Source organism: Pinus tabuliformis, chromosome 2_1 (genome assembly GCF_031772625.1).
Source record: "Pinus tabuliformis cultivar Carrire ecotype Pingquan chromosome 2_1, CPIR1, whole genome shotgun sequence".
NCBI classification, from domain to species: domain Eukaryota; kingdom Viridiplantae; phylum Streptophyta; class Pinopsida; order Pinales; family Pinaceae; genus Pinus; species Pinus tabuliformis.
The window spans coordinates 303,025,618-303,038,242 of record NC_142299.1 but is presented as its reverse complement, the minus strand read 5'-3'; the positions used below and the strand labels follow the sequence as shown (position 1 = coordinate 303,038,242).

General features: G+C 35.4%; 1 protein-coding gene across 3 annotated transcripts; it reads left to right on the top strand.

Annotated features, from left to right (window-relative positions):
• The first annotated feature begins 2,857 nt into the window (after positions 1-2,857).
• LOC149200011 (glutathione S-transferase L3-like) lies at positions 2,858-11,826 on the top strand. Of its 3 annotated transcripts, none has more exons than XM_089402570.1 (6): positions 2,858-3,422; positions 3,734-3,821; positions 3,924-3,989; positions 4,105-4,165; positions 4,293-4,376; positions 5,262-5,484. In XM_089402570.1, the coding sequence occupies exons 2-6, from the start codon at positions 3,811-3,813 to the stop codon at positions 5,412-5,414; spliced, it is 375 nt and encodes a 124-aa protein (XP_089258696.1). In that variant the 5' UTR covers positions 2,858-3,422; positions 3,734-3,810; the 3' UTR covers positions 5,415-5,484. The 3 variants fall into 3 exon arrangements, with proteins under 3 accessions (XP_089258696.1, XP_089258695.1, XP_089258697.1); XM_089402569.1 differs by lacking the exon at positions 2,858-3,422 and adding an exon at positions 11,596-11,826 and having other exon boundaries at positions 3,493-3,821; positions 5,262-5,416; XM_089402571.1 differs by lacking the exons at positions 2,858-3,422; positions 3,734-3,821 and having other exon boundaries at positions 3,957-3,989; positions 4,105-4,194.
• The last annotated feature ends 799 nt before the right edge of the window (positions 11,827-12,625 follow it).

Here is a 12,625-nt window from a genome sequence, read left to right as displayed (position 1 = left end):
CATTAACCATTTGATAAATACATTATTCTTACAAGTCTATAATACTGCACACACATGTGCTTGCATGGTAAATTCATATAACTCATTAATATGCATGGATATTAAGCATGTTCCTCTCCAACATGTTTATCTTAATGACTACTTAACCAAACTATGGTAATAACATGTAAATTATCCATGATGAGGCATAGGTATAATATAACAATTAAGTCCAGATACAACCATGGATTTCCTCCATTATATACCCCTCCTTTCAGGTATTAGGTGAGATTTGTTTTTATTCACCCCTCCTTATTTAATCTCTTACCTAATATAGTTTTTCCACACGGTCCCTTAACCAATACATGTTATGGTTTATGTTAGAGGTTTTTAAGAAAAAACTTTCTAATTTCTCTTCATCATTCATAATACCAATTTTTCCCAAGTATATATGCTATCGTGCATTTATGTATTTTACCTTTACTTCCGAAACTACAATCCACATGCTCAAATATGACTAATTTGGAGCTTTTACATGGAAATCATCCTACTAAGATAAACTAGAAGTGGATTTGCTTATTTACAGAGATCATTATACACATTGATTTAATGTATAAATATTTATCTAGTTATCCGTTAGAAGCATACTATGTTCCATACTAAACATAGTAATGATCAAGTTCCGATTTAAAAGAGGTCTCACCCATCCATATATGTTCAAAATATAAGTATTTATGCTTACACATCATCGTCCATGCAGATGTTATCATGAGTAGGATAGCTCTAATGAGTGTGATAACAATTACCCACTATGCCACTTACCACTAACTCTACTATTTGATGCAATAGAGACACATGCTCTTTATATTCTTAACATTGTTCATGAAAACCTGTTTCATTGCATAACACCTTACTAGGGTTTGACATTTCTTCTTTTATACAATTATCTTTTTAGTTAATTCCCTTTATAGCACTTGTAGGGGTATCAATTTGCTTGCATTATAGTTGTGAATTCATCCATGCTATCCACCTCTTAGAATAATTTATCTCATTCCCAGATTTAATTCTCTGCAAGGACAAGAATATTTTAGGTGACTTCAATAAGATTATAATGGATTTGCATGTAGTCCTAACCATTATTGTGAATATTAATAAACACAAACATGCACATAAGCACAACCATATCCTTAATGAAAATTTAACAAGTAAGAGCATTTCCTAATGAGGAATTGAACAATGCCCTACATTCACATTGCTTTTTAATTGCCATATTATCCTACCTTTAATGGATGATATAATATTATATTCTGATCAATTCTGGAGGCAACTGGCATACTAGCTCCAAGGATTCTTAAATATTAAAATTTATTCGTGTACTATTAATATTTAACGATTATCACAAGTATGTAAGCACAATGACTCTTTATATCAGCACTTGGGCACAAACCTCCAACTTGGAGAAAGGCATGCATCTTGGTATGCACCACAAAAATTTCTTCCAAGTCTCTTCTTTTAAGCAACAGGCAGGATTAACTAACCTAGTATCAATGTATAGCATAGATAACTGAAACCGTAGATTATACCATACTGATTTCTCATGTACCTGGTCTTATGCATGAATGTTTTCCAGTTAACCAAAGGTATCATATGTTTTGTAATGATGATTACATTTATATTTACTAGATGTCTCATACACCCATATATGTACATCCCACAACAAGGTTATTGTAATCTGTTCCACTTCGGTATAATGGTCCCATGCACTTTTCATAATGAGTAAGATGGCTCCATAGCCCCAAGCCACAACAATTACCTACTATGCAGCTACTCCTTTATGTAATGAGAGTCACAGGAATAACAATGGAATCATTCATCATACATAATCCTCAATGCTGGTGCCGCAATTTCATAACTATAACTAGAACTACATTTATCTCGTAACTAGATTCACATGCAACCATAAAATCATCTCATCACCGCCATCAAATCATATATGTTAGTTGCATGTAACTCCTTTAAACATTAATATAGCATGGAAACTCAAACAACTGTAACTTAGATTTCCTTTCATCTACACATATCTTCGTCTTTGTCACAACCTAAGCCTATAATATTGATATAGCACATTGATTTCATTATCAATCTATATTTATTTTCTATTTTTTATTTTTATACTGGATTTAATCAAAGTAAAGTAAACTTAAAAAACAATGTCTGTGTACTTACAAAAATCATGCTATAATTATAAAAATGTTGAGGGGCTTGTTCTCATTACGGTGTAAAATGAAATACCTGCTAAAACTTATGTCTGTATAATAGACATGTAATGCTACGCACGAGCCAATCAAGAATGCATTCCTCGTGATAAATATGACTGCAATGCAAACGTTTTGCACGTTCTTTAACAATAAAAATTTCATGAGAAATTGCGCATAACATTCCCTCACCCGCACCATCATCTATGCCGATGAGCTCCTCCGAAATCATAACCGTAGGCATACTGTCCAGAGTCACTGAAACAAACATTAAAAGAAGCAGATAATATTGTGAGCCAGAGTTCCTCTCTCTCCCCGTGCTAGTAATCAGATGGTGTAGAAGTTATAAGCTCTGACTCGAAAACCTATAAATTGTCATCGCAAGCAATCAACATTGATGCACATATAGAGAAAAACAAACCTCAAAAGTCTGAGATCAAGTTCTGGAACGAAATCCAGGGACTAGAGAGCATCGACTTCGATCCTCAGGAGAGAGAACCTTCCAGCGGTGTAGCCGATGGCTAGGTCATGCTCTGGAATGGTCAACCATAGTTGGGATTCGTTGTAATTAAAGACCCTCAGCAACTAAATTCTTAAAAACCAATTTAATTTACCACGTTCAATAATTACGCCGTAAGGCGTTCCCTCTGAAGCGAACTCCCCTCCATGCTACCGTGTCTCGATGTGGGCCGTTAGATGGATTGTTAGACGATTAAATCATCTCCAGCCATCGGATCACTGCAACAGAGTCGTTCGCCCTGAGGTCTCAAGCGACACAGCGAAATTGGGTACTCAAGCGACACAGCGAAATTGGGTCGTTCGGCCTGAGGTCTCAAGCGACACAGCGAAATTTTATGGGTCAGCAGCGGTTTTTGATGTGCAAAGAAAACCTCTGAAGATGAAAATCAAGGCGTATATTTCTGATTTCAAGCTTGCATTTGAGCGTTTCTGTATACATGCTGGAGGGGGCAGTCTTGGATGGAGAAGAATATACCGTATCGGAATGATCTGCTTTGTATCTATTTCAATATGGAGGACCAGGCCCTGGATCTGTTAGGGGCATTTCCAGGGAAATTGTGGAAAAGAGTTTCATCCGGATTCGAACTCCAGACCTCCCAGATGATGCACATAATGTTTTTTTACTGCAGGAGCTGTTGTTCAACGGCTGGAAGACTCAATCATGCCTTGGTTACTCGCTTACCCTTCTTGCTGTATTGCTTTTTTTTGTATTTCATGACTATATTGTCAATCTGCGGTCTCGTTTCAAGGGGATTTCCTGAGTGGTAAAGCTGCCTTGGACCTCAATGCTCCTCTGATTGGAAGAAACCTTAGAGCACTTGGATTTAGGGTCATGGAATCCGCCCTTTTTGGTCTGAATGCAGGGCTGGGATATTTGCTCATGTTGACAGTGATGTCTTTCAATGGGTTTATTGTAACTTTGTCAATATTCCATGGTAATAGGAAGCATAGAGATCTAAAGGAAACAATCATGTATGCAGTAAGGTCTCTCAGAACACTGCAGGGGGTGGTTTGAAAACGGCTATGATGATTACCAGAACACTGCAACCAGGTTAAGATGGCAGCACTGTAAGTCGATACATTGTTTGATTATATATTTAATTTATTATATCCAAACTTGTACCCGATTTACCAAAATATTTTCTGTGGCATCGTGTTGCTTGACTGCAGCTATGCAATTCCACCCGCTCTCACGTCCAAATCGGAGCCTCCTCCATTGTTTGATGGAACGACCAGGTGGGTAGCTAAATTTTTATCGTTACTGTATCTAAATCATCACTTTCTGTTCGAATGTGTATAGTATCATACTCTGTTTAGCGATTAAATACTGAAATTGATCTGGGGTTTGCAGATTGTATATCAGTGTGACATGCCCATATGCCCAGCGAGTTTGGAGTGCCAGGAACATCAAGGTTTTTATCATGTTGATCCCCTATTTTGTGTGGGTAGTTCTTCTACTGATATAAGATACCATTATGCAATGACTGAAACGATTGAAAAGAAAATGCAGGGTCTGAAACGATTGAAAATAAAATGCAGGGTCTTGGTGAGATTCAGATAGTTACGATTGATTTGCAAGACATGCCAGCATGGTACAAGGAGAAAGTTTATCCTCCGAACAAGGTTGGCACTTGTTTCTATGTTTATCTAATTTTATTTTACTTTTAGTTACTCAAGGGCAGTTGGATCCGCTATTTGGGTCATGGTTTAATTGCTATGTAATTAGGGCCTGTAGTGTAAAAACTTTGCTATTAGTTTCTTATCCTGATCCAAGTAGATGCAAAAGAGAAATTAGATGGGTTGGTCCTCGTTTTACCTTAGCTCAGGTAAAAGGGAACACGCTTGCACATTAACCAGCAGTCTAGCAACCTTTTGTTAATTGATAGAGTATTCTGTTTGGCTCAGTAGATTTGATCTATGACCAAGTAAATTGGGGTGGGGATCATAGGGTTATTGCATGAGCTGGATAAGGTTATTACCTTGCCAAATTTGGGGTCTGTCTTGCCACAAACCCAAATCTTTTATTATATGTGCATTGTGCTGGCTACAAATTAGTATGTTGTCAGATGTAACTTGAATTAATAAGTGATTTATGAGATAACACACTGTTGCTTAGGGTTCAGATGCAACTCCAAGCTTAAGATCCACACACTTCTCACTGTGTCCTGATAGGTTTGAAGCTTAGAGTTCAAATGCTACTCCAAGTTTATGAGCCATCCTCTCACTGTTGCTTGAGAGGCTGCAATGAGTTTTTGATCATCACGGTTTTATCCTTTTACAATTTGGGCACGGAATAAGAAAGACCAACACAGATTTGGGATTGCTTTTAACATTCCTAGTCAGCTAGGAAGACCTATTGCTTGTGTGTTTTTGTGTGATCATCACTAATCTTTCAAGCAAGGAATGTGCAGAAATAGAAGTGCCAAATGTCAAATGTTACAAAAGGGCCAAATGTCTGCAAGATATAGAGCGGAACTTGCAAATAACTCGCTATTTTCAATTTTTCAGGTTCCTTCTCTTGAGCACAATGGCAAGGCCACAGGAGAGAGTCTGGATTTACTTGAGTATCTCGAGAACAATTTTGAAGGACCTAAACTTTTTCCCACGGTTTTGCAAGTGATGGTTCAACTGACTGAGCTAACCCTTCAGGGTTGGACATGATGGTATGCACTCATCCAAATGCATGTAATCTAATAAAACAATCTACTTTAATGAATGGATATTCACTCTACTCTGCTGAAAACAATCAATAGGATCACAAAGATCCAAGTATGGCTCAAGCAAAACATTTGGAATTGGGTAACCAACACTGTCAATCCACATAGGTGTAAAATGACAAATGTGTTGCTGGTGACAACATTACCAATGGAGGTGATTCAAGGTAAAAAGTTAAAAACACTCTTTCACCACTTGCCCATGACCACCTTCAATGACTTTTGTTTCTTTTTCAAACAATACATGATGCTGATCAGAAAATTTATGATAAAAGGTGAGAATTCCATCAAAGAGAAGTTAAGAGATCTTCGTTACCTCTTCTAAATCCTATTCACATGGAGATTCATCATACAGAGGACTATATTCAGAACTAGAAGCTAAAAGTAATTATATTCACATAGATGATGTCTACATATCATTCTTCACAAACACTCCCAAATCCGACCATGCATCTATTTTCTCTTTCTATGCCAATTGAAATAATAAACCTGTCACATACATCCATCATTTTTTCCAAGGTTTCCATCATAGCCTTCCTTGAAAATGTGATTTTTTTTTCAACCAGAACCAGAAGCTAAAAGTAATTATGTTCACATGGTTGGATGATGTCTACATATCATTCTTCACAAGCCAGTCCCAAACCTGACCATGCATTTATTTTCTCTTTCTATGCCAATTGAAATAATAAACTTGTCACATGCATCCATCTTTTATTCCAACATTTCCATCCTAGCCTTGCTTGAATATGTGTTCGTTTTTTCAACATTTTTTCCAAGCTAGGATTTCATACAAAAAATAAAAGATCAGTTGCACTCACTAAATCTCCCTTAATAATACAAATGTGAGACTAAGAATGTGTATGCAAGTTGATTTGAGTTGTTTCATGAAACAGTAAAACACGGCACTTGATTTGCTTGCCCCAAATTGAAATTATGGTGGTTTTCCCATTTCCTCAGCGATCTTGAAGCTGAAAAAGAATGGCAGCCTTCAAAAAATGCAACTCGTTGAACATCTCTCAGAATTATAACAAATAATATAGCATATTGTCGTCGCAGAATTTAACTTTCAAGTCGTGTTGGATTGCCTTCAATTTCGATAGTCTATCAAAAGTTATGAGATATGCAATATATAAAAAATTTCATGTCCTGAAATTAAAAATGTGCTCATCCAATTTGAAATTATCAGTAACTTCTTTCATTATACATCCCAAATAAAACATATGATATTATCAAGATTCAATACGAAGCTAAGAATATGGACTTCCAATGGGTAATTCAAACCTAGAATTTTCTTATAAAAAACAGCCAAAATTTTGAAATAATAGTCACGGCCATAGTAGAAACATGCTTTTGGTATGGCTTTTAAACTGCCATGTCTTGATCATCTGATCTCCTATTTGGATAGGTTCTCTTTTTAAGTTTTTAAAACCATCTACAGTTTGAACTTTGAAGTACTTTCTGGAACCCAATCTTCCATAGGCGGCAATAACAGCACAAAATGATGAACAATTAGGCACAAACCCAGCTGCCCGGATGAAACTATTCGATGCCAAATGAAACGCCCAAACCGTTTGGGCAACCCTTTTGAATCAAGAATCAACGTCTAACATATAATCGTGTGGCTTACAAGATGACAGGTAGGCAGAGAGGGGAGTTGATCTCAAGCAAGCCTCTTCTAACTGTCCACTACACCTAACTAATCTGACCAGTTTTTATATTCTATTATAAATTCGTATTCTTATTAATAAAAAAAAAAGATATATAAAGTGCAAGATAAAACCGATTAATCCAAACAAACACATCAATCACGGTTGTGTTTAATATTTACTGCCAGAGAAGATTTCCTTTAGAGATCTAAGTTACCTGTGCCGATTTGATACTTGTAACAGAGAACTGATCAATCGGTTTTGAGTCCTGACAATTGCTCTCTGTTTCTTCTTCCTCTGTAGCTTTGCCCGATTTACTTGAGTATCTCGAGAACAATTTTGAAGGACCTAAACTTTTTCCCACGGTTTTGCAAGTGATCTTTCTCCAATTTAATGACGTCTCTTTCATAACCTGAATGAATATTGAATCATCCTTATCAATCATGGTGTAAACATCTTCCAATGACACTGACTTGTTATGTCATGATTTGATTTTCTTGACATGTGAACATTGCTAAGGCCACAATAACCCTGTTGTGTTTTTCTTGTTCTTTGCTATTTTAATGATTTCCTGGTCCTTAATTGCTTGAGCACTTTGTGCCAATTTCGTTTTATTCACTTTGTAAGGACTGACTTCTTTTTCATTAGATGATGTGGAATTAGATATTTGATGGCAAGCTTTTGAACTTATCAAATCTGAAAATTAAGAGTATGGAAATACTGACTTGCTCTCGGGGGCTCAATAGAGGACATAGAAAGCAGGATGCATGGTTGGGGTCACGAATTTGGATTCGTCTCTCTTTTTTGAGGAGCTTCCATGTCTGATACCAAAGTAAGCCCAATGGCAAGGTAGAGTTTGATGGTTATTAGTTAGTAGGATGACCATCAATAATTTTCACCATTTTCTCATTCTTAGGGCTAGAAGTGAAAAGCAGCCACCTTACTCTAAGATCTTTTTCCATAGCATTAAGTTGTGAGTGTTTTAAGAGTTTCCTGAAATTGGAATTGGGATACCTTTCTTGATTTTCTTCAACTATTCACTAGTCTTTCTTTTCTTGTGAATTTGAGGATGAGTTTTATGAGGTTTCTACGATGGATTCTAATTCACTGGATATAGTATGTTTCTCTCCGTATTAAACCATCACTGGGTATAGCACACTAGGCTGGGATTTATAGATATATTTTAAGATGCATTACCTTGCTCAAATTACCATGTTTCTTGCTAAAGTTTCCCTATATTGAAAAAATTGGGTCAATGCACAATTTCCCATATAATCCAGCTTCTTCAAAAGAACTTGGGTCTTAAACTACAATATTTCTTGTAAGGTTACACATTGGCATATTGTAATAAGATATTGAAAAAAAGGTGCAAATCCTTCCTACTGACTCACTTTTTGGTGTACTATCTCATATGCTTGTTCAGCATCTTCGTCCTTATGTCTTGTGATCCTTATTACTTGGTCTGCAAGCTCGTTGAGATAGTTGTGCACATGGTTAGCGCTGCACTGTCCAAACTGCCATACTTTTCAAGGCCAAAATCTTCCTGGTGACTCCACCGGCTCCAGTCATTCTCGTTTTATCTCTTTCTGAAATTCGATGGTCCAATCCACCAAGCTTTAATCGATGACCGTCTGATGTACGTCACTTACCAGCTTGCATGAACCATAGTTATGAAAACTGTTCAGTTCTGATTCAGACCAATTTTGCCCCTAAACTGGTTTGGAGCTGTGTTTTCCAACTTTACTGGATGACGCTGATCCATGGGAATTTATGTATTTTTCGGTTGCCCAATGTTTTAATCTACTTTTTTGGTAAGTACAGTTTATTTTGTGATTTTGGAAATTTTGGTTCTTGACCTGTGTGGTTCTGATAACTTTGGCAATAATGTTTTGACATGCACATTAAATCCTTTCACTTCACAATCTGACCTTTTAAAATTCAGCTGTAAAGTTTTTCTAAAGAGCACATCTTAAGCATTTTGGAGAAGTCGTGTATCATATTTTGTCCCAATAAATTTTTATTGTTAAATAAACATAGGTTTGAAGTCTATTTTGCAAGTGCATTACTAATTAATAAAGGATCATAGTTCCAAACTTACACACATCAACTGGGAAATAGTGTGCAGCTCCATTTTAACAATAATCAATCTCTCGTATTTACACTATATAACCATGCCTTACCTTTCACTATCTAAGGATGGCTTGTCCAAACTATTAGATTATGTGGCCAATACTTTTCATTAACATTACATTTGTTTCTTAAATCTTTTTTAGATCTTCATTTCAAAATATAATTTAATGTCAATGTTATCACTTTAATGTGATGTATTAATCCTATAATTGCTTTTTGATAGGATAAGTCTCACCACGAAATTATGAATTTTTTTCAGGTGATATGGTTGTCTCACTAATATTTTAATAATTTATTTTTCATATATATATATATATTGTCAAAATGGTGTCTTCTTAAATATAAAAAGGGTGAGTGATACTTAAATGTTTCCTTTCCTTTTCATTCAATGTTTTTTGGTAGGATAAGTCTCATCACAGAACTATCTTTTTTTCAGCTGATATGATTGTCTCACTAATATTTCAATAAATATTTTCTTATTACCTTTTTGTGGTCAAATAGTGTGTTCATAAATATAAGAAGGTTGAGTGATACTTAAATATTTCCTTCCCTTTTCATTTGATGCTTGGAATCAAACTTGTCTTGCACACTATTTAACCACCTTATATAGATGGTGCACTTGAGAAATACAACTTGTATTCACTTTCTAAAGGTCTGCATAAAATTCTTAAGTCATTCTCTTCTAATTTCTCTAAATATCAACTACGTGTCATAGACTAATGGAAAAATTACTTAATCCTTTTTATCATATAAAAAAAAATTCAAACACACTTTTAATCTTTCATCCAAGAAAAATATTTAGTGAGAAAGGGTTATCTACCACTTTTTTCATAGAGTCCTCTGCTATTATTAAACAAGGGTAGCTACAAAGTAGCAAGTACCTATTTAAAGTTCTTAAATTTTAAGTTTCGAGAATTCAAATTGCTAGAATTTAAGTTGTGAGAATTTAGTGTAATATTGGTTTTTTGTAAGAGAATTGTTCAAAGTTGCTAGAGTTTTAAGTTGTGAAAATTTTGTGTGGTTTTGGGTTTTCCATGTTATTAAATTTTGTCAAAAGGAATTAAATTTAAATTTGTGAGAATTATGTGTGGTATTGGGATTTTGTGTTTTTCAATTTTGTAAAAATGAAAATAAAGACTAGGTATATCAGTGATCAAGAAAGGTTATAATATCACAGACATTGAGTCTAGCAGCCACAAGGAACCTTCCATATTGTCTTTCTTTATGTGAACCTTCTATATAGGCATATTATGTGCAACAAATTTCAGACCAATTTCACTCATGCATAGGGGTGAGACACTATATTTCCATAGTCGTTGTTACAGAGGTCATGGGGAGATGTTATTACTTTAATTTCTTTAAAAACTATGTTGAGTAGCCTTCCAAGTTGCTAAGTAGATTCACAAGTGGTTTATGATGTAAAACATTTGTGGAAGATCTTATTAATTTAATTTCTTTAATAACTATGTTGAGTAGCCTTCCAAGTTGCTAAGCAAATTCACAAGTGGTTTATGATATAAAACCTAATTTCAAATGAAGAGCAACCCATCTCAAAGATACTTGTTCAAATCCTCAATGTAGCTTGTGTCAAACTCTTATACTTGTTTCCATCTTCCAAATGGCTATTTGATTATTTAATTCCAAACAAAAGTATCTTATGAACTGCAATGTCCATCTTCACAAAAGCACATACAGTAAATTATAGCTGTAGGTTATGATATCTTTATTGTGTGCATATGGATCCCTAAGTATTTTCAGTTGAAAAGCAAATCTACATACTAATTCTCCATGGCTTAACAAAGATGTTTCTTCAAATGTATCTAGCTTAGGGAAACCTAGTATTTAAAAACTACTTAACTAAAATCTTTCCCTCGCCTCTGGTGAAACTGTCATTGAAATTTGTTGTTCAATACTGGAAAACTAAGAGGCATTGCTTGGTTATTTAAACCACAAGGAGAACTGACACATATGGTGGAAATGCGGATCAAAGTGGAAGAATGATACACTGCCTTGCAAATGCTTTCAGCGTTCACTACTTGTGTGCTGATTAATTCTTTAAAGTTTCTTCAGTTTTTCAGCTCAGAGTTCATGTTTGCTCTGTTTTACCAATTTTTTTAGCTTTGGGCTTTTGAAAAGTTGCACCTTAGGATCCATGTTTGCTCATTACCAATCCATTAGCTTTGTTACTGATTTCTGTAAGGAGATGCTAACTTTTGTCACCTGTTACTACCGAGATCTACCTCTAAGCCACAGGCCAAAGTGGCCCATCATTTTCTTTTCTACGTTAATATAAGCTGGGGTTTTGATGATTGTAATAACTTTTGTTTCTCTTCTGTGGGACATTTTGTGCAGGAGTTCAAATGGTGTATATAAATAGAAAGATGCAGAAAGTGACAGTCATGGGATATGTGAAGCTGAACAATGTACTGAAGAAAGTGAAACGCACTGGGAAGCATGCACAACTGTGGCCATACGTGCCATACAGCTCGGTTACCCAACCTTTCTCTACTCAGAATTATGACAAGAAAGCCCCTGCCGGGTTTGTGAGGAAAGAGAGCTTCAACACCAGTTCTGTCTCCAACAACCAAGATGACCAGTACGCTACTAACATGTTTGGTGAAGAATTTCTGCTATTCTCTTGTAATCTATAGGCCCCCAAAGCTCCTCATAGATGAGAATATTTGCAGGATGTTAATATTGTTGTAAGTTTGAAGTAGATGTGGAATGACTAACTTTTGTGCTGCTTCTCATCTTCAACAACAAGAGTTTCTGTGGTGAATGAAGGGCTTACATCCTGTAAGTAGAATCCATGTCCTGCCTTGTGAAGCAGCTTGTGAAGCAGCTCTCCATTGTGATAGCGATCTTTGTAATGTTTCTGGTAAATCCTTTAGAATGCTATTTCATTCTGTAATATGATGGGATTCACTCTACAAGATTAGGGGATTCACTCTACAGAGTCCATGTCATGCCTTGTGAATCAGCTCTCCACTTATGTTTATTTTCTCTGTAATGACCCTAGTAAATCCTATAGAATGAGATTTCATTCTGTAATATGATGGGATTTCACTCTACAAGATTGGTTTCAGTTTTACTTGTATTGTGGTATATGAAATTTCTCAGTTTTACTTGTAATAGGATGGGATTTAATTCTGTAATATGATGGGATTTCCCTCTGCAATATTAGCTACTAAATTTTACTTGTATGGAAAGATTACTACTTTCTTTGTTCAATATTTTATTTTAATTTTATTCATTTCAGTCTATTATATTATATTTTATTATAATTTTGTTCATTTCAGTCTATGATATTTTATGATATTTTATTCATTCTATCACATTGTTTTTCGAAATTATAAAAGTAAAGGCAGCTTCTTGTCTGTCA